The 19,916-nt window shown below is 43.4% G+C and overlaps 1 protein-coding gene across 5 annotated transcripts; it reads left to right on the top strand.

The window, feature by feature from the left end:
* Positions 1 to 539: 539 nt before the first annotated feature.
* Positions 540 to 19,124, top strand: MTFR2 (mitochondrial fission regulator 2). 5 transcript variants are annotated; one of them, XM_073337396.1, is made up of 9 exons: positions 794 to 881; positions 1,337 to 1,486; positions 2,263 to 2,397; positions 2,817 to 2,921; positions 3,160 to 3,284; positions 8,943 to 9,163; positions 10,257 to 10,563; positions 14,905 to 15,085; positions 18,236 to 19,124. In XM_073337396.1, exons 2-9 carry the CDS (start codon positions 1,424 to 1,426, stop codon positions 18,332 to 18,334), a joined length of 1,236 nt encoding a protein of 411 aa, XP_073193497.1. In that variant the 5' UTR covers positions 794 to 881; positions 1,337 to 1,423; the 3' UTR covers positions 18,335 to 19,124. The 5 variants fall into 5 exon arrangements, with proteins under 5 accessions (XP_073193502.1, XP_073193497.1, XP_073193499.1 ...); XM_073337401.1 differs by lacking the exon at positions 1,337 to 1,486 and having other exon boundaries at positions 540 to 881; XM_073337398.2 differs by lacking the exon at positions 794 to 881 and having other exon boundaries at positions 932 to 1,486; positions 2,263 to 2,364.
* The last annotated feature ends 792 nt before the right edge of the window (positions 19,125 to 19,916 follow it).

The raw sequence follows: 19,916 nt of genomic DNA, 5'->3' as shown, positions 1-19,916 counted from the left end.
AGCGCGGCGGAACCTGACACGTGGCAGCGGGGCGGACGCAGGAGCCGCTGCCCACCCCGAGGAAGAACGTATCGCGTTCGGCAGAGGCAGAAGAGCCCCCAGCCTCTGCGAGCGGAACACCCCCCCCCCGCTCCCCCGCCCCGCGCTTTCCTATTGGTTCAGCCGTCGAATCCTCGTTTTCCGCCACGCCCCTAGTCCGTGGTGGGTCGATTTGTGCGTCACGCCCCCATCCGCTCTACCCAATCGGCTTTGCGAGGCGCTAGTTTTGATTTGATTTCGCCGCGGTGCAGCGCCGGGGTGAGGAAGGGGCGGGGGCCCGGGAAGGACCCCTTGAGGCCCGGAGGAGCGCGAGAGGAGGGGGAGGGGTCGCACACGTCGCGTCACGCGGCCACCGTCAAGCCCGCTCGCGGGGGGCGCGCGCTGTCCCCGTTGAAGGGGGCGGGGGCGGGGGCGGGGGCGGCCGGGGGGGGGGCGGGACGCGTTACGCTGGGTTGGGGGTTATTTAGGGTCCCTGGGTCAGAGCTGATGGGCCGGGCTGTCTGACGTGTCGGCCTTGCGCGCCTCGGCGGGCTTGCCGCTCTGGGGCGGGGCCGGGCTCGTTCGGGCAGGGGGCCGTGGCGCCGCGGCGCCGCCCTGTTACCCCCGCTCGCAAGCCTCGGCTGGACGGCCTCGGCAACCCGCCCCAAGCTGGGCCGCAAGCCTTGCAGCCCGTTCCGACAGCCGGGCTAGTCCACCCCGCCTGGCACCGGCGGGCCTACAGCGCGACCTGGCAGCCCGGGGGCGGAGGGCCTGGTGTGGCGGAGCTGTCGTGTTGCCAGTGGGGGATTTATTGGGGTGCCTCATTCACAACGCTGCGAAGCGCCCCCGGACAGAATCAAGGCGTGAGCGCTTCCTGTTCTTCGCTCGTAAACAAACAAGCGCGGGCGGGGGGAGGGGCGGGGGGCTTTCATGAATTCAGCAGACGTAAGCACGTTTCACAGCACTTCTGAGTAGCTTTTCCAGGACCAATATTTCCCATTTCTTAAAACAAAAACAAAAAAAGTTGATAAATCGTTAGAAGAGAGACGTCCTCCAATTGCATCTAAAACAATGGGATGTTCTTTATTTTTCAAATATTGCTGATTTTAAACAAGATCCAGGACTAAGATCAGTGGGTCTCCAGTGATGGCCGCGTATGTAGGGGTCTAGCATTTGATGTTCTGGCTTCTCAGCTGCCATGGGGCTTGAATCTGTTCTCCCTGTGGTCAATGGCCATAGAAGTGAACCCTTAGTGTGTGGAGAAGTTTGAGCAGGAGTTTGTCTTTTGTCTTGAAGTGATGCTCTTTTCTATTTGCAGCTGTAGAAAGGGTAACTTGAACTTTTCTGGGATATATGTGAAACTAATGTTTATAACCAGCTTTTGAATTCTGGGACTGTTCTATAAATGGCTCTACTGCTGAATCTCATAAGGCAACTGCTAGAATACTTTGGTGTACCAGCTGATCAGGTAAACTGATATTACTAGTGATCTATTGGTTTGCTGCTCAAGTTCATGGTTGTATGGTAAGCATGAATGAGGGTAGGTGAGTGCGTGTGTTGTTTTAAGAGATTTCTGTCAGTGTGTGCAGGTGGTGAATGAAGGATGTGTGCTGCAGTAAAAGGGTTATATGTGCTTGGGGTTATTGCATCATTTATATACATACCAGTAACCCTATGTGGACATTGCACTGTAGTGGTATAATTATTCTGTTAAACTTCTTTCGGTAGACAAGCTGAAAGGCCCATCTGATGATTTTACTTGTTACATTTTGCCTTCATCTATTAACTAGCATGTCAGACTTCCAAATAGTAATTAATTCAATGCTTCATAGACCCTGATCACAGGAGGTGCTGAGCACATACAGTTTTTATGGATTTCAGTAGAAATTATAGGGCCTCACCATCTGTGGATCAGGACCATAATCCTTAGAAAACCTAATGTGTCAGACTGTTATGCAACTCTTTTTGGTGTGTACTAGATTGAGAATGTCCAGCACTAATTGTAGCGCCACAAGTTTTAACCTCAAAGAATTTACGTATGCTCAGCATTTCTCAGATCCATGTGCAAACTTAATGTGGTAGTAAAAATGCCACCACTTGTTCTACACCACTGTTGCTACTGGTGGAACTGCACTAGTGCTAGACCAACTGTAGGAAAAGTACTAGTGTAGACAAGGTTACACTGACTAACCTTTGTTTTTGTTTAAAGGTCTTTGGTTTGACAGTAGCTTTTTCCTTTGGCAGTTTATAACAAGGTGGGAAGCTCATATAGACCATAGCAGCATTGGCCGTATGATTGAAACATGTCTTCCTTCAACCCGCTTCTCAAGAAGGCACTTTCTTCAGGTATATGCTGTCATAAGGAAATGTCAGGTGAAGGTATCTTAAATCTTTTTTTTATGATTTCCCCAACCATTTTTGCTCACAGTGGTTTGTGTATCCAGATACAGGCTACATTGGCTCATTTGTTCTGGGTGGAGCCTTTGTTCTCCAACAGACCTTCTAGATACCCTCCTGTCTAGGAGGTGTAGTTAGTTTCATCCTCTATTGGTCTTCATGTAGAGTGTCCTGGCATATCTCCACATACATCACAGAAACTTGAAAACTGGTCCTGGAAGAGAAATCCTCCTGAGGTCGTTTCTGAATCCTAGCTCCATTAGGATAGCAAACATTTTTGTAGACCAATCTAAGTATGTAACTGTCAGGTCACGTATGGTATGATCTCTTAATGATTTTGAAAAACATAAATTTTTGTATCATTGAGTTAAAACCCAGATTTCTTTTGTTTATCTCTTTAGATTATATCAGCTTGGCAAAGTAAGGAATATGGATCTACCCGAAGCATTGTTCGTAGACTTGGGACAGTTCTTGCTTTAGAACCTTGTCCAAGACCTCACTTTCAGGTGAGTGGATTATTGCTACTCTTAACATTTCATTATTTAAGCAAGAAGTCTCACGTTAAATTTAACAATGGCTTTCCTAATCTTTTTTATCTTTCATGACTATGGTAATGCTGCATCTTTTCTGTTCAATGTCTTTCACTTATCTAATACTGAGTCCCTCGTATTTGAGGAAGTTTTATTGTTAAACCGAAATTCTTTACTTTGCAGAGGCCTGACTTTTTTCTTGCTTTCTTTTTAGATGGTCCAAGACCTGAATTCTTTGGATTATGATGAACAAAGTACAACTCCAAGCTCTGTAGTTCCATCTCTTGGTGATATTTTAAGGGTGGTAAATGATGAGGGAGAAACTTTTGCTAGATTTAGGCAAGTAAAGGCTCTGTTTTTATTTTGATAGGAATGACTCAGGTCCTGTAGCCTATGATACTGGCAATTGTCTAAACCTTTCTGGGCCCTAGCAAAATTGACACTTTAGAAGTTAGCTCTTCCTCTTGATTTTTTTTCCCAGCAATTCTTGTCTATGCTTTAGCTAATATTATATAGCATACACATAGAGTGGAGGATTCCCACACTTTGAGCTCCTTCTTCCCTGTTGTTGTACAGTACCAGGAATGTTGCTGGCATTTGCACATGGTGCTTTCATTCACAAAGCGTTTGGGGGTGGGGTGAATGTTGGTGGAATCTAATCCTAACACTCTCCTCTAACCTCTTATTGTTGGGTAATAAACTCTATCCCCTTTTTGCAGATGAGAACATTGGGGCAGAAATATTAAAGGGTCCCTGTTATCTCAAAATCAGTTTTGTTAAATTGTTACCCACTGCTGTTACAAGTAAACCTCTAAGACAGAGGTGGGCAAACTATGTCCCGCGGGCCACATCCGGCTCACAGGACCCTCCTGCCTGGCCCAGGAGGCTAGCCCCTGGCCCCTCCCCCACAGCCTCAGCTCACTGTGCTTCATGGTAAGGGGGCAGGGAGTAGGGCGGGTTGGATAGAGAGCAGGGGAGTTTAGGGTGGTGGTCAGGAGGTGTGGGGGGGGTGGATAGGGGTCGGGGCAGTCAGAGGGTAGGGAACGGGGGTTGAATGGGGGCAGTCAGGAAGGAGATGGGAGGGGGTTGGATGGGGCGGTGTGGGGGCAGTCGGGCAGGGTTTCTGGGGGCAATCGGGATAGAGAGAAGGGGTGGTTGGATGGGGCAGGGGTCCCGGAAGGGCGGGGGCAGCTGTCAAGGGGCAAGAAAGGTGGCGGGGGGGCAGGTGGGGGTATACAATTTTCAAAACCCGATGCGGCCCTCAGGCCAAAAAGTTTGCCCTTCCCTGCTCTAAGAATACCATAAATGAAAGAAAAGTTTTACCTGTTTTAAAAGTTTGTTTGCCTTGGGTATAGGCTGTTTCACCATTTCTTCTTTCATTTAATTTTTTCTGCTTTCATGCAGTGCGAAGGGAGTATAATTAATGAAATAAGAAAATGTAATTTGTAAAACAACAACATATTGTTGCGGAACTTGGACAGGCATAGCACATGAAGTTACTTTTAACTTAAAAAAAATTAATAGACACAAAGTTGACTATGTATGTCCCTTTTAAATGACTTTTACCCAAAGTCACAGAGGAAGTGGATATTTCAGAGCTAGAGCTTGGTTGTTTATGCTGCTTAATGTGCTCAGACGACTAACCCACAGCTCAGTTAACATTTGGTATTTTTATTGGATATTGCAAATCTAGTTTTTATATTGCATGGGTTTGTCGTCTTTTGATCTTGTCTGTTGGTGTGAAACTACAAGAAGAAGTAGGGAGATCAGAATTGGCTGGTACGTTTTTGCTTTTTTTGGGTTAGAAGGAATATTGCAATTCTAGTCTCCTGTCTCTCTCAAGCTGTTAGTGATGTCACGTTGCTGCTTTACTACGAAAACTGAGAGAATTGCACAAAAATTCCATTGGCCATTATCTTGGCTATTATCTTTGAAAACTCGTGGCGAACGGGAGAAGTCCCAGATGACTGGAAAAAGGCTAATGTAGTGCCAATCTTTAAAAAAGGGAAGAAGGAGGATCCTGGGAACTACAGGCCAGTCAGCCTCACCTCAGTCCCCGGAAAAATCATGGAGCAGGTCCTCAAGGAATCAATCCTGAAGCACTTGCATGAGAGGAAAGTGATCAGGAACAGTCAGCATGGATTCACCAAGGGAAGGTCATGCCTGACTAATCTAATCGCCTTTTATGATGAGATTACTGGTTCTGTGGATGAAGGGAAAGCAGTGGATGTATTGTTTCTTGACTTCAGCAGAGCTTTTGACACGGTCTCCCATAGTATTCTTGTCAGCAAGTTAAAGAAGTATGGGCTGGATGAAAGCACTATAAGGTGGGTAGAAAGTTGGCTAGATTGTCGGGCTCAACGGGTAGTGATCAATGGCTCCATGTCTAGTTGGCAGCCGGTGTCAAGTGGAGTGCCCCAGGGGTCGGTCCTGGGGCCGGTTTTGTTCAATATCTTCATAAATGATCTGGAGGATGGTGTGGATTGCACTCTCAGCAAATTTGCGGATGATACTAAACTGGGAGGAGTGGTAGATACGCTGGAGGGCAGGGATAGGATACAGAGGGCCCTAGACAAATTGGAGGATTGGGCCAAAAGAAATCTGATGAGGTTCAATAAGGATAAGTGCAGGACGGAAGAATCCAATGCACCGCTACAGACTAGGGACAGAATAGCTAGGCAGCAGTTCTGCGGAAAAGGACCTAGGGGTGACAGTGGACGAGAAGCTGGATATGAGTCAGCAGTGTGCCCTTGTTGCCAAGAAGGCCAATGGCATTTTGGGATGTATAAGTAGGGGCATAGCGAGCAGATCGAGGGACGTGATCGTTCCCCTCTATTCGACATTAGTGAGGCCTCATCTGGAGTACTGTGTCCAGTTTTGGGCCCCACACTACAAGAAGGATGTGGATAAATTGGAGAGAGTCCAGCGAAGGGCAACAAAAATGATTAGGGGTCTGGAATGCATGAGTTATGAGGAGAGGCTGAGGGAACTGGGATTGTTTAGTCTGCAGAAGAGAAGAATGAGGGGGGATTTGATAGCTGCTTTCAACTACCTGAGAGGTGGTTCCAGAGAGGATGGTTCTATACTATTCTCAGTGGTAGAAGATGACAGGATAAGGAGTAATGGTCTCAAGTTGCAGTGGGGGAGGTTTAGGTTGGATATTAGGAAAAACTTTTCCACTAGGAGGGTGGTGAAACACTGGAATGCGTTACCTAGGGAGGTGGTAGAATCTCCTTCCTTAGAAGTTTTTAAGGTCAGGCTTGACAAAGCCCTGGCTGGGATGATTGAATTGGGGATTGGCCCTGCTTTGAGCAGGGGGTTGGAGTAGATGACCTCCTGAGGTCCCTTCCAACCCTGATATTCTATGATAAGTGTAGATCCTTGATGATGCGTTGGAGAGGTTTTAGTTGGGGGTTGAAGGTGATGGCTAGTGGCGTTCTGTCATTTTCTTTGTTGGGCCTGTCCTGTAGTAGGTGACTTCTGGGTACTCTTCTGGCTCTGTCAGTCTGTTTCTTCACTTCAGCAGGTGGGTATTGTAGTTGTAAGAGTGCTTGATAGAGATCTTGTAGGTGCTTCTCTGTCTGAAGGGTTGGAGCAAATGCGGTTGTATCGTAGAGCTTGGCTGTAGACAATTGATCATGTGGTGTAGTCTGGGTGAAATCTGGAGGCATGTAGGTAGGAATAGCGGTCAGTAGGTTTCCGGTATAGGGTGGTGTTTATGTGACCGTCGCTTATTAGCACCATAGTGTCCAGGAAGTGGATCTCTTGTGTGGACTGGTCCAGGCTGAGGTTGATGGTGGGATGGAAATTGTTGAAATCATGGTGGAATTCCTCAAGGGCTTCTTTTCCATGGGTCCAGATGATGAAGATGTCATCAACGAAGCGCAAGTAGAGTAGAGGCATTAGGGGACGAGAGCTGAGGAAGCGTTGTTCTAAGTCAGCCATAAAAATGTTGGCATACTGTGGGGCCATGCGGGTACCCATAGCAGTGCCGCTGATCTGAAGGTATACATTGTCCCCAACCGTGAAGTAGTTATGGGTGAGGACAAAGTCACAAAGTTCAGCCACCAGGTTAGCTGTGACATTATCGGGGATACTGTTACTGACGGCTTGTAGTCCATCTTTGTGTGGAATGTTGGTGTAGAGGGCTTCTACATCCATAGTGGCTAGGATGGTATTTTCAGGAAGATCACCGAAGAATTGTAGTTTGCTCAGGAAGTCAGTGGTGTCTCGATAGCTGGGAGTGCTGGTAGCGTAGGGCCTGAGGATGGCGTCTACATAGCCAGACAATCCTGCTGCCAGGGTGCCAATGCCTGAGATGATGTGGCGTCCAGGATTTCCAGGTTTATGGATCTTGGGTAGCAGATAGAATACCCCAGGTCGGGGTTTTATGGGTGTGTCTGTGTGGATTTGTTCTTGTGCTTTTTCAGGGAGTTTCTTGAGCAAATGCTGTAGTTTCTTTTGGTAATCCTCAGTGGGATCAGAGGGTAATGGTTTGTAGAAAGTGGTGTTGGAGAGCTGCCTAGCAGCCTCTTGTTCATATTCCGACCTATTCATGATGATGACAGCACCTCCTTTGTCCGCCTTTTTGATTATGATGTCAGAGTTGTTTCTGAGGCTGTGGATGGCATTGTGTTCTGCACGGCTGAGGTTACGGGGCAAGTGATGCTGCTTTTCCACAATTTCAGCCCGTGCACATTGGCTGAAGACTGGGAGTGGATAGGTCATTACACAAAGTAAAACTATTTCCTCATGTTTATCCCCCCCTTTCCACCCCCCACTGTTCCTCAGATGTTCTTGTCAACTGCTGGAAATGGCCCACCTTGATTATCACTACAAAAGGTACCCCACCCCCGCTCTCCTGCTTGTAATAGCTCACCTTAAGTGATCAGTCTGGTTACTGGTACTTCTCTATGTATATAAATCTCCCCACTGTATTTTCCACTGAATGCATCCAATGAAGTGAGCTACAGCTCACTTCAGCTTATGTTCAAATAAATGTGTTAGTCTCTAAGGTGCCACAAGTACTCCTTTTCTTCCTGCACTTATAGTTTCCCCATTCTAATTACAAGATGAACTCCAGCTCTAGGTCCATGGAATACTTGAAGGGAGCATGCATTGTAATCCAAATTAACTTCTCCTTGTGGGGTAATCTGGAGAGCAAGAGGAAACTGTGGGTAGGCCCTGGTAGGGCAGGGAGACAGAAGACAAAATGTTACGTGCCTGCCTAAAGCAAAATGATGAATCCCATGGTATCTTGTGAAAAATGCAGATTCCTTGGCTGGAAAACCCCTTGGGCCCTGATTGAGATGAATGAAGCAGGTCACACTGTTTTAAGTTTTGTTTCAGGCTCTACTCAAGCAGGTGACACACTATCAGTTGATACACGTTTAATGTTTTCTAGTTATCTGCCATAAGGGCTACAATGTGCGTTTAGTATTCCCCCCAGTGCAGCTGTCTTGTCCCTGAACCCACATGCTGCTTCTGGGGCTACTAACACTCTTGGGAGTCCTCGCTGGGTGTGTCTCATCTTCTACACCCATTTCTCTTCCTTATTCATGCATCTAAATTTATAGCTGCCCTCTTCCTGATTGTATCTAGGCAGAAAGTGCTCTTTGTTACCTCTTTTTACAACTCAATCATTTAGCATAACCATTGTGTAATGGTCAATCTCTGCTGCTGAGTAAATTGCCCAAGTATTCTAAAAAGTGCGTTTTCAAGGGGTTTTTCTTGATAACCTTTTAAAAAAAATTTAATTCTTAAAAATGCAACATTTAGTGCTTATAAAACAATGTAATGCAAAATGTCTTGTGAAAGAGATGAAGTTCTGAAACATTAAAGCCTAATGTCATTGTCAATGGTGTTTCATAACTTCAATTTCTTGTGCCAGTAACTAAAAAAATGCATTTTTAATCTAATCCTTTCCCCTGTGGGGGGCATGAAACTGTTACTATTCAGTTGAAACTTTTAAAAAGTTTTATATTTTAATTTTTTTAGGGCTGAATCAAGGGGAAAGGAAATAATTACAGTTGACCATGATGTATCTCCAGCTATAGTTTCCTTGCCAGCTGTTCTAAAAAGTAGAGCAGAAAAAGAAAATCTTGTGAATGAAGAAGCAATTAAAAAAATTTCTGCACTTGAAAATGAGTTAACTCTTCTTCGTGCCCAGATTGCTGCAATTGTTGCAGTGCAAGGATCAAGAAATAGCAATCAATCAGGTAAGCTTGTTTCTATTTAAACTACAGTCTTTAAACTTTGAGCTTCCTTTGTTTTATGCCCATACTTATCCCGTGATTAACTTTTTATCTAAATTTATGTGAATTAAGTGAAAAGTATTTTGAATGCAGGATTGTTTTTTCTTATATTTATAAATTAATTTTTTTTTCACTCTCCTCACATTCCGTACAGTTCATCACCTTCAAGTTGGAGTTGATTTAAATCATCTGTTTTTCTGGTGAAGCCCACAATAGTGTGTATCATTCTGCACTGTCACATGAGAGAGTGCCTGGGCCACCAATTCGATAGCCTCACCCTTTATATTATAAGGGTGAGCAAGGAGCAATCCTATATTTAGCCTGCCTAACACTCTGCATTATAAAAGATTCATCTGATCTTTTTTGCTCTAACATCTGAATTGTTTGTAGCAAGTCTTTTATAATGTGTCGGGGAAAAGCCCTTGGGCTAGAGGGTTTTTCTTGGTCTTGTGGAATTCTGTATAGGTTTAGCTGAGTTATAAACTGTTAATTACCATTTCCCTTGTACTTAATAAAATTTTAGGTATGCTGCCAAAATAATTGAACAAAACATTCTAAAGAGCTGGACCCATGTCTCAAGAGCAACACGCTCTGCACTGGGTATGCCTAGGAGCTACTGCACCAATGAGAATGGTGCGGGTGGAGGGAGAGACCGGTTGGGGCTTGTTTGTATGCATTATGATATTGTTTTTAATTACATGGTCACACTTAACTTTTCCCCAACAGGACCCCTGCCTCATTCAGTGCACAGGCTGGATGTACAAATGGACATTAAGGTTAAGAATTAAGGTTGCATAGACATCTTAAATCTAGCATTTTCTAAGTCTTGATTGCTTGATTTTGAAACCTAAATAACTTTCGCTTAACCGTTCTTTTTATGTAATTATTTCTGGTAGCACCATGTTGTGCTAGGTGTTTGACATTTTAAGAAAAAACAGATTAGGATCTTGCAGTATAACTCAGACACCCTGGACTTGGCTTGATCTTCTCAAAATTTCACAGATTAGTAACTCATTCTCTGAATTAAAAATATACTACTACTTATTTTCTTTGATAGGTTCAGATGTCTTGAATTCATTTGGCATTCCAAGTGGTTCTTTCCCAGTGCCAGCAATGACTTCTACTCCATTGTTCACCGCACCAGATCACTTCGTAATTCCTCCACCTCCCCCACTTCCCTCCATAGCACCATCTGGCTTTGATGCCAGTAATTCAGCAGTTGAACTTATTAAACAACGTCGTGCTGCAAGTAAGACCAGCTCAACAACTGTTGACAAAGGTGAACACCAGAAGACAAAGGATGTTCTTAGTATGATGGATGTTTTGAAGGATATAAACAAAATTCGACTGCGAACTATTGAGAAGTAAGTTGATTTAAATGACATATTTTTGGTTTACTCTTAAATACACAACACTACAGTATTTAGGGAGCAGCAGATAATGCTGGGGTGAAAACTTGTTTAATGGACAGGTGCTCCTGACAACTACCTGAGGTGATAGAATCGCAGGACTGAAAGGGTCCTCGAGAGGTCTTTCTAGTCCAGTTCCCTGCACTCAAGGCAGGGCTAAGCATTATCTGACTGTCCCTGACAGGTATTTGTCTAACCTACTCTTAAAAATCTCCAATGACAGAGATTCCACAACCTCCCTAGGCAATTTATTTTAGTGCTTAACTATCCTGACAGGAAGTTTTTCCTAATGTCCAATGTAAGCTGCCCTTGCTGCAATTTAATCCTATTGCTTCTTATCCTATCCTCAGAGATTAAGGAGAACAATTTTTCTCCCTCCTCCTTGTAACAACTTTTTATGTACTTGAAAACTGTTATCCTATTCCCTTTCTGCCTTCTTTTCTCCAGACTAACAAACCCATTTTTTTCCAATCTTGCCTCATAAGTCATTTTCTAGACCCTTAATCATTTTTGTTGCTCTTCTCTGGTTTCTCCAGTTTGTCCACATCTTTCCTGAAATGTGGTGCCCAGAACAGGACACACTACTCCAGTTGAGGCCTAATCAGCAAGGAGTAGAGTGAAAGAATTACTTTTCATCTTGCTTACAGCACTCCTGCTAATATATCCCGGAATAATGTTTGCTTTTTTTGCAACAGTGTTACGTTGTTGACTCATATTTAGTTTGTGATCCATTCTGACCTCCAGATCCCTTTCTGCAGTACTCCTCCTTAGGCAGTCATTTCCCATTTTGTATATATGCAGCTGATTGTTCTTTCCTAAGTGGAGTACTTTGCATTTGTCCTTATTGAATTTTATCCTGTTTACTTCAGACCATTTCTCTAGTTTGTCCAGATCATTTTGAATTTTAATCTTATCCTCCAAAGCACTTGCATCCGCTCCCAGCTTTGTATTGTCTGCAAATTTTAAGTGTACTCTCTATGCCACTATCTAAATCATTGATGAAGATATTGAACAGAACCGGACCCAGAACCGATCCCTGTGGGACCCCACTTCATATACCCTTCCAGTTTGACTGTGAACCAGTGATGATTACTCACTGGGAACAGTTTTCCAACCAATTATGCACTCACCTTATAGTAGCTTCATCTAGGTTGTATTTCCCTAGTTTGAGAAGGTCATGCAAGACAGTATCAAAAGCCTTATTAAAGTCAAGGTATACCACATCTACTGCTTCTCCCCTACCCACAAGGCTTGTTAGGCAAGTAGTTTGTCATTTAACACTTTCCTAAGGGTACATCTACACAGCAAAACTCCCCTCCCCCCACATGGGCAGTGAGTCTCACACCTGGGGTCAACTGACTCAGACTTGCACTATGGGGCTAAAAATAGCAGTGTAGATGTTCCTGCTCAGGCTCTGAGACCCACCTGCCTTGCCGGTCTCAGGGACTTGGTTCCAGCCTGAGTGGGAATGTCTGCTCTATTTATAGCCCTTTAGCACAAGCCCCACGATCCTGCCCCAGTTGACCTGGGCTCTGACACACTGCTGCTGTTTAGGTTTTTTTGGTCATGTATATGTACCCTGAGAGATTTTGAGCAGGCAGTTTTTCCCTTAGAGTGCTGTATCTTCACTGCCTAGAGTACCAAGTGAAAATGCACTACATACAAAAGCAAAGCATTCTCTAATTTAAAACTGTAGTCTCCTGCATAGGTCAGTCAATCTTTTGTCTCCTGTTTGTTTTTTTTGATTGGGGCTATTTGGAGTTCACTTACAAAATCAGCTAAATGTGCAGGAAAACAGATCTGAACAAACAAACTTTTGAGTTCATTGTAAAAGGACAACTCCTTGGGGAAATATTGGAAAACTAACAGTGCATCCAAAATACACTATTTCTAACTTTGAAGTCTTCAAAAATATATAATGCATGTGTATATTTTAACTGAAGATTTTACTGAACCTAGACCCAAGTCCTTTAGTTTGGTACAAATAATTTTTAATATTTACATGGTTTTGGTCAAAAAGCTAAACTTATGTGATTACAAAACCTATGATTATTAAATATTTGTGTGACTGATATCCTGTGTTCAGAGCCAAAAAGCTCTTTTAGATGTGATACACAGGAAACTAAATAAACACATTTACTGAACTGGAATAAAAATATACTCTAAGGAAGTAGGATAATGTCTGTTTAGAGATCACTGTTGAGGAAAACAATTTAGTGTATATATAAGAACAGAGGGTGAAATCCTGGCCCCAATTAAGTCAGTGAGTGTTATCAATTGGGCCAGGATTTCACCAAGCATATTGTGCACAATAACTGGCACAATTGTGGGCAGATTTTATAGTATAGCAGATTTTAATAAGGCTTTACGTGCCTTCAGTATGTGATTTCACCACATAAGTACTAGGGCCCAGATTCAAAAAGGTGCTTAGACTCCTATAGAGGCAGTTAGAAGCCTATGCCCAACATTTCACCACCGCGAACGTTCTCAAAACTACTGCTCAGTTGCTGCCTAACCCTGTAGGGCACCTAAATCCCTGAAGGACCTAAGTTTCTGTTGATAGGTGTGCTCAAACTGCCTAAGCTCTGACACTGCTCTGCATCAACTGAGCTTCTGAGAGCCCTCTTGCACACTGAACCCCAGTAGGATTCTCATATTAGGTGTCCATCTCCCTCCTCCCCCCCCCCGCCCGCCGAATCTATCTCACCTGGAGGGCCTGACCTGGTAGGTGTGCAATGAGCACACCTAACCCACACAAAAGGCAGTCGGGGCAAGCAGGTCAGGAATTTTTGTGCCTGGCTGACTGATTCAGAATTCCCGGTGGTTCGGGTACTCACCTGGGATGTGACCATACTGGGTTCAAGTCCCTGGTCCAAGTCAGGCAGAGCGGGGATTTGAGCTTGGGTTTCCAGTATACAAGGTGATTTCCCTAACCACTGATCTTTTGGCTGTGTTGGGGGGTGGGGAGAATCTCTCTGATATTTCACAAGAAAGGGTTGACCTCATACAAGAGCCTAACTCCAAGAGAGGGTTCACGACTGAGAATCCCAAGCAGAGATTGATGCCTGCCTTTGGCCAGTCACTCTGGCATGTGAGGCCCAGATCAATGAGGGTTAGACTCCTAATTCCCTTTGTGCATCTGGGCCCAAAGCCCCATTACTTTCCTTCACATTTCACTCCTGACTAGCTTAGGCATCTCCCTGCTCAGCTTGCTGGCTTCTGAGAATCCCTTTCTTACTATCTAACTCTCCTATACAATGCATGGGGATCCTGGTGCCTAACTTGAGGCTGTAAATTCCACTGGGTGGCAGGATGCCTAGAAGTTAGGCATGTCTAAAGTCCCTTTCTAGTTCCAAATGCTATAAATTAAACTTTCAATTCCATTTGCAAACCTACAAACTATATCCACAATCTTTGAGCACGAACTTGTGGGCAGAGCTGAGGTACTCTGAAAAATCAGGGCTTACTTACTCAGTGCTTTGGATTCATAAATAATGCATGACTGGCTTTCAAATAGATATTTTAATAGTATTTCTAACTTCGCATTTGGAAGTTCAGGTACACACTTGAGAACAAAACCAGCCACTGATGCATCTGTGCCAATTTAGCATCCTGGTTGTGGATATTTTGTTGAAGTGTCCTTGTTTGCAAATGGGATCTTGTGTGGTCAACTGGATGAACATGTATATTTGCAAGTTTAATTTTTTACTGAAGTCTTGCATCAGACCATATTACTTTATTATTGTAAAGTCTTTTGAGAATCTTTACAGCTTTTTGTTGATCTTTGAGAACTCATGAAGATCCAGTGTTTTAACTGAAAACAAATAGGGACAGTAGAGTACTTTAGGAGCATTAAATTAACTTTTTTTCCCAGATTCATAGATTCTAAGGCCAGAAGGGGTCATTGTGACGGACCGTATTTGATACGGCAGTATCTGGTAGTACAATGAGACCTCTTTTTAAAATTTATATTTTTATAGGCCTGCCACAATATTCTAATACCTAGAATAAGGAAATATCAGAGGTATTATGAACAACTTAAGTATTTGCTGTGACTGTAGGCAGGGGATTTTTCTTACTATTGTCGCATTTACTTTTATTCTTGTTTGGTCATGGTGAGCCATTTCAGAATACAGTTAGCAATATTACTTGCTAAATTATGTTTCTGTAACCTGAATGGCATGTGAAGCTGGTCTAGGGTGTAGACTGTAGAGCATACTAGGATAATGTAGTTACTCTCCAGGACCAGCATTAAGTTTTCATGGACTGGACACAGTTTGTCTTTGCTCTTTGTAGGTCACCTGGCGGTACACCTCTTCCTAAGACAAGAAAAAGGCGGAGTTCACAGTGGGATCCAGCAGCTCTAATAGCTCAGGCTCTAAAACAGAAATTTGCACATCAAAATGGCAATGATTCATTGGACAAAGAAAACAGATCTTGTGACACCTCCCCATTTTCCAGTCCAGAAGCCCCTTTGGTAAGCTCTTATTTACGCTCTGACTCCCCAAAAAACCCAAACAAAAATCCCTCATCATACTTTCCATCACCTACACATGAGTATTAGGCTATCAGGGAATGTTGGTGGTCTTGAGACTCTGGAATCATGGAAAACCAGTGAGTGAGTGGCATGGCTTGTTGGTGGAATTAACTATCATGGAACACTGAAGAGAAGAGAGTGGAACTGTGAACTGATAGCGGCTTAGTTTGTTAAAATCTTAAAATTTGTGGAAAATGGGCAGAACATCTGATAATGTGACTAGAGGAAAGCTTGACTAGCTCTTATTTTTTCAGTCCTCGGTGTTGATTTCACAAGTGCCTGTTTTTTATTCTTAGTGTAAAACTGAAAACTGAAATCAATACTGTGAAAGCTGGTTGGTTACCAAACATGTAAATTTGTGACTCAACATATCTATCCTCAAAGGAAGTGGTAGAAATCAAGTGACTAACTTGACGGAAGTAATGAAAACAGAGTTCCTTTTAATCATAGAATATCAGGGTTGGAAGGGACCTCAGGAGGTCATCTAGTCCAACCCCCAACTATAAAGTTAAATATACTCATTGTCAAGTGGCAAGATAGAGAAGACTCATGTTCTGATAAAAAAAAATGCAGTTAATCTTTTTCTGTGAGATCTTCGGACAGTTTTATTCAGTGGCACTGTTGCTCTTGAAGTAGAAGAGTAGATTACATCAGTCTGATCATGCAAGTGAGATGTTAACAATGGTATCATAATTGAACATAGCAGCAATGATGATTTGATTACTTCACAACTTTCCAGCATCTGCTTCGTTCAAGAGCAATTTCTGTTAGTCTTTAACACTCCCCAAAAGGCAAAGATCACCTTCAAATTGTTTATGGCAAAGTCTAGAACTTGATAAGAAAGTTGTAGCTGCATTGTGCTGTCAGAATTACCTTTTATCTAGCACAAAAGGAACACCTGATATAACCAACTGAAGTTCTTTGCCTTGAATGTACTCTTCTGGACTGATTTAAGTTTCTATGTATGCTGCTCGATCAGAGGTGGGCAAACTAGGGCCCGCGGGCCACATCCGGCCCGCAGGACCATCCTGCCCCGAGCTCCGGCCAGGGAGGCTAGCCCCCAGACCCTCCCCCACTGTCCCCTCTCCCCCGCAGCCTGAGCGCGCCGTGCTGCCAGCACTCTGGCCCGCCGCTCTTGCCGGGCAGCACAGCAGCGTGGCTGGGTCCAGCATGGTAAGGGGGTGGGGAGTGGGGGGTCCCAGGGTGGCAGTCGGGGGGCAGGGAGCAGGGGGCTGTTGGATGGGTCAGGGGTTCGGGGGGGGCAGTCGGGGAGTGGTGGGGGTTGGATGGGTCAGGGGTTCTGGGAGGGCAGTCGGGGCAAAGGGCGGTTGGATGGGACATAGGTTTTGCGGGGGGGCAGTTAGGGGATGGGGAACGGGGAGTTGGATAGGGTGTGCGAGCCCCAGGGGGCCTATCAAGGGTCGGGGCACCCCTGTACTAGATGCTCCAAAGTGAGAGAGAGAGAATACAAGAGCTAAAAGAATCAACACTTCTATTAGAACAAGATGATTGATCAAACATGAGAAATGACCTGATAATGACCACAAGCATGCATGTATTGAAAGTGGTCCTCATTAGCAATACTGATTTTTTTCATCTTTAAAAACCAAGAATGCAGAGAGATGTCTGACAAACCTATGTCATTTGCTCAAAAAATAAAAATATAGTGAAAAATTAGAGAATGTCTTGGGTATAATCATTCTTAACATCCTGGGCGGAGAGAGAGAGAGAGAGAGACACGCACACGCACACACAGGCCCCTCCATGCTGGGTAAAGGCTCTACAGTGGTGTAAAAAGTCATTATTCTCCTGCCACAGGAACTATGGAAGATGGCCATAAGCCTTACCATAGGACCCTTGGTAAGTACTGGCAATAGGAACTGTGTTGTAGGTAGGAGGGTTGTGTTGTGATGCACAGATTCTGAGCAATATTTCTGCCCATAAAGCAGCCTGCAAAGGCTAACGTAACTTAGCCAAGCCCATAGGGAACTGTGTGTTATGTCACAGCCTGTCTAGCCACTGGAGTAGGTCAGGATTAGGAGGGCACAAAAGTGTTTTAAAGCGAGTGTAATTCCTCTACCACCTACTGCCCTCTTTCTCTTGGCCTGCAAATTCTGTGCAGTGCCTCTTAGAGGTGCATTACAGAATCTCACCTTTGATGTATTGGTGTTCAGCAACCTTATTTTAAATCTGATATTTTTCAAAATAACAGTTCCAAAGCATGTTGTGGAACATCAGAAATTCTGTTTCAGCCACCATCATATTCATGTTTGGTTGACTCAGTGAAGCTAAGAATTCTCGGGAAGACTGTCTTCTACCATAAAAGTGTGTGTTTGAAATTTGCACTGAACATGAGGAAAATTCAATATCAAAATAGTCTGCATTTTACACAACTGTACAGCTAAGTGTTAAATTTATAAAACACAATTGAACAAGATTAGAGATACAATGGTTGCAGTCTCAGTAAAAACGTAGGATAATAAAAGAAACACTGGAACTACACAGACAAAATCTGCATTATATTTCTTAGATACTACAGATCCCTTCCATTAAGTAATCAACATGATTGATCCCAAATACAAAAGTCATAGAACTGGTTGATCCTAGAACAGGTTGTGTAAAATTGTTGGAAAACTGAAAGTAAATTAAGGGAAGACTGTTGAACTCAATTTGTCAACTTTTAAGACCTGTTGTCCAGCCAGGTTGTCCATCAACTGCTTGTGTGTGAGGGGGCACACATCTGCGTTGGTCTATTGCTGCTGAAAAGGCAAATAAGTTGTTGAGTTACAGAAGCAATAGTAGGCCTTTTTATTTAGACTGGGGACTTCAAGATTTTTGATTTTAACAATGTGAATGTTCTTTTGTGTTTTGAGTAAATACTTACACATATGAAAGGGATTGTTCATGTACATTGTTTCAACTTCACAAAACATTTATGGGTTTCATTTTTCCCAGGCTGGGGAAAACTGCAACAGCCCTTCCAGCCTGCAGTATCTTTTTGCTGAAAATTTTATTCTTTCCCTGTTGAGTATTCTTAGGCATTTTATAGAATTAAAGATTATTTGATTTTTTTTTTTTTTCTTTTTTTAGGTTGGCCGTCCCATTTTGAAGCCAAACTCAAAGAACAAACTTATAAAAGCTGAGGAAGTAACACAGGTATCAACAGGGAAAGCAAGGGTACATATTTAACTGGTGGTGCCATGTGGAAAAACCCAACAACTTGCATGCTTATGAGCGGCAGGACTACTTCTGGAATAATTTCATAAAATGTGTACGCTGGGATGTCCTACTCCCATGCCCCAGGAGCTATGGTTTATAAAACTACCTCTTTTGATTTGAGTGTTCCAACAGTCAAGCTTGTCAGTGTGTTATCTGCTTATAAAAAATACTTGATTGGCATTTATTACTGTGTAGCTGCAGACAAGAATGTCTGAAGCTAAGTTTTTAGATACTCTGAATGGGAAGCAGATTATATAAAAAAGACTGCATGTTTCTCAGTGTGGAGGCTGAAGTATATATGGGAGCGTGGAAACAAAATATTAATAGCTCAGGAAATTAAGTTTTAAGTCAAGCAGGTGTATAATATGTAATCAATATTAATAGTCCCTCACTGAGAGGGTAGTACGTCTCCCTGACCGTCACTATAGCTTCCTAAAGCAACTCACTATTCCATGTGCAAACAATCTCCTAACTTATTCTGGATCAACAGAGAAGGCCTGCTTACTATGTAGTGATGATACTTGCCTTGTTTTAATTAAGTCGGATATGAGCTGTGTGTTAACTACCTGCAATGAGAAAAATTTGTGTTCTGTGGCAAAAAAGGCTCTGGAGAGACTTCTGCTTGCACAAGCATAATCTAAATTCATTATGGAAATAAACGTTCATTGGCTATGGTGTCTTTCCCTTTTGCTTCCAGATTTTGGGTCAACATTTTGTTGTTTTGTACATAGTTTATAAAATAAATTTCCCTTTTATGTCATTGATGGTGTTATCCTGTACATTATTTGCAAATTCATTGTTTTGGGGTTTTTTTTCCTTGTGTTGCCACAGTTTTTAAAAGATTTGGTCAACTTTATTAAATCAAGCATGCCCTCTAATAGACAACGAAAAGAGGAAAAGTAGATCTAAAATATAATCTCTCTCTCCTACCAGAATATTGGGGGAGGGAACCTTTTAGTCATAAATTCAATAAGGTATGCTTGAAATTTATAAAATGGGAGAGGTTCTTCAAGTTTTTTGTTTGCAGATATGCCAGTACCAGTCTTCAGTGCCTAAGTGGACTGAGTCCCACTTGAAGCGGGGTGAAGCACAGAAACTGCCTTACTAGCCTGTGTGGGGTGAGCAGACCTCTGGCTCATTGTTAGAAGAGGCAGGAGGCCCATAAATCTTACATTTCTTTGATCTTTCAATTTCTGAGGAAGAGGGTCAATGTTGTGAGTTGCCAATAGAGCAGAGCTCAGATCTAGTCTGCCTTGATGTGGAAGTGGTACCAGTCTTTAGCACAGAGTTCTTAGCCAGTGCCAAGCTGTTTGGAAGACTAAGAATGTCTGTCTGACTGAAGGCATGGCAGACTTTCTTGGTACCAGTAACAGGCATCTTTGAGATAGAGTCTGTACTTATAGTGGCATTGAAGGAGTGGAATCTCTGGGAGGGGAGAGTCCTCAGTCAGACTCTTTCAAAATCCAGTGTTCCCCTTGTGGAGTGTTAGCCTACTGCTTATCTTTGGAGTGGTGTGTTCTGGTGTAGATGGACAAGTATACAGAGAAGTACT

The sequence above is a fragment of the Lepidochelys kempii genome, chromosome 3 (assembly GCF_965140285.1).
Source record: "Lepidochelys kempii isolate rLepKem1 chromosome 3, rLepKem1.hap1, whole genome shotgun sequence".
Classification (NCBI taxonomy): Eukaryota; Metazoa; Chordata; order Testudines; family Cheloniidae; genus Lepidochelys; species Lepidochelys kempii.
This window is presented reverse-complemented; position numbering and strand designations above follow the sequence as displayed.

What these genes read in the sequence shown, in the direction of transcription:
- MTFR2 (XM_073337396.1), top strand. Translation starts at nt 1,424, where the DNA reads ATGGCTCTACTGCTGAATCTCATAAGGCAACTGCTAGAATACTTTGGT. An exon ending in AAGAAATAGCAATCAATCAG is followed by an intron (nt 9,164 to 10,256) that starts GTAAGCTTGTTT and finishes TTTCTTTGATAG; the next exon opens with GTTCAGATGTCTTGAATTCA. An exon ending in CGACTGCGAACTATTGAGAA is followed by an intron (nt 10,564 to 14,904) that starts GTAAGTTGATTT and finishes TGCTCTTTGTAG; the next exon opens with GTCACCTGGCGGTACACCTC.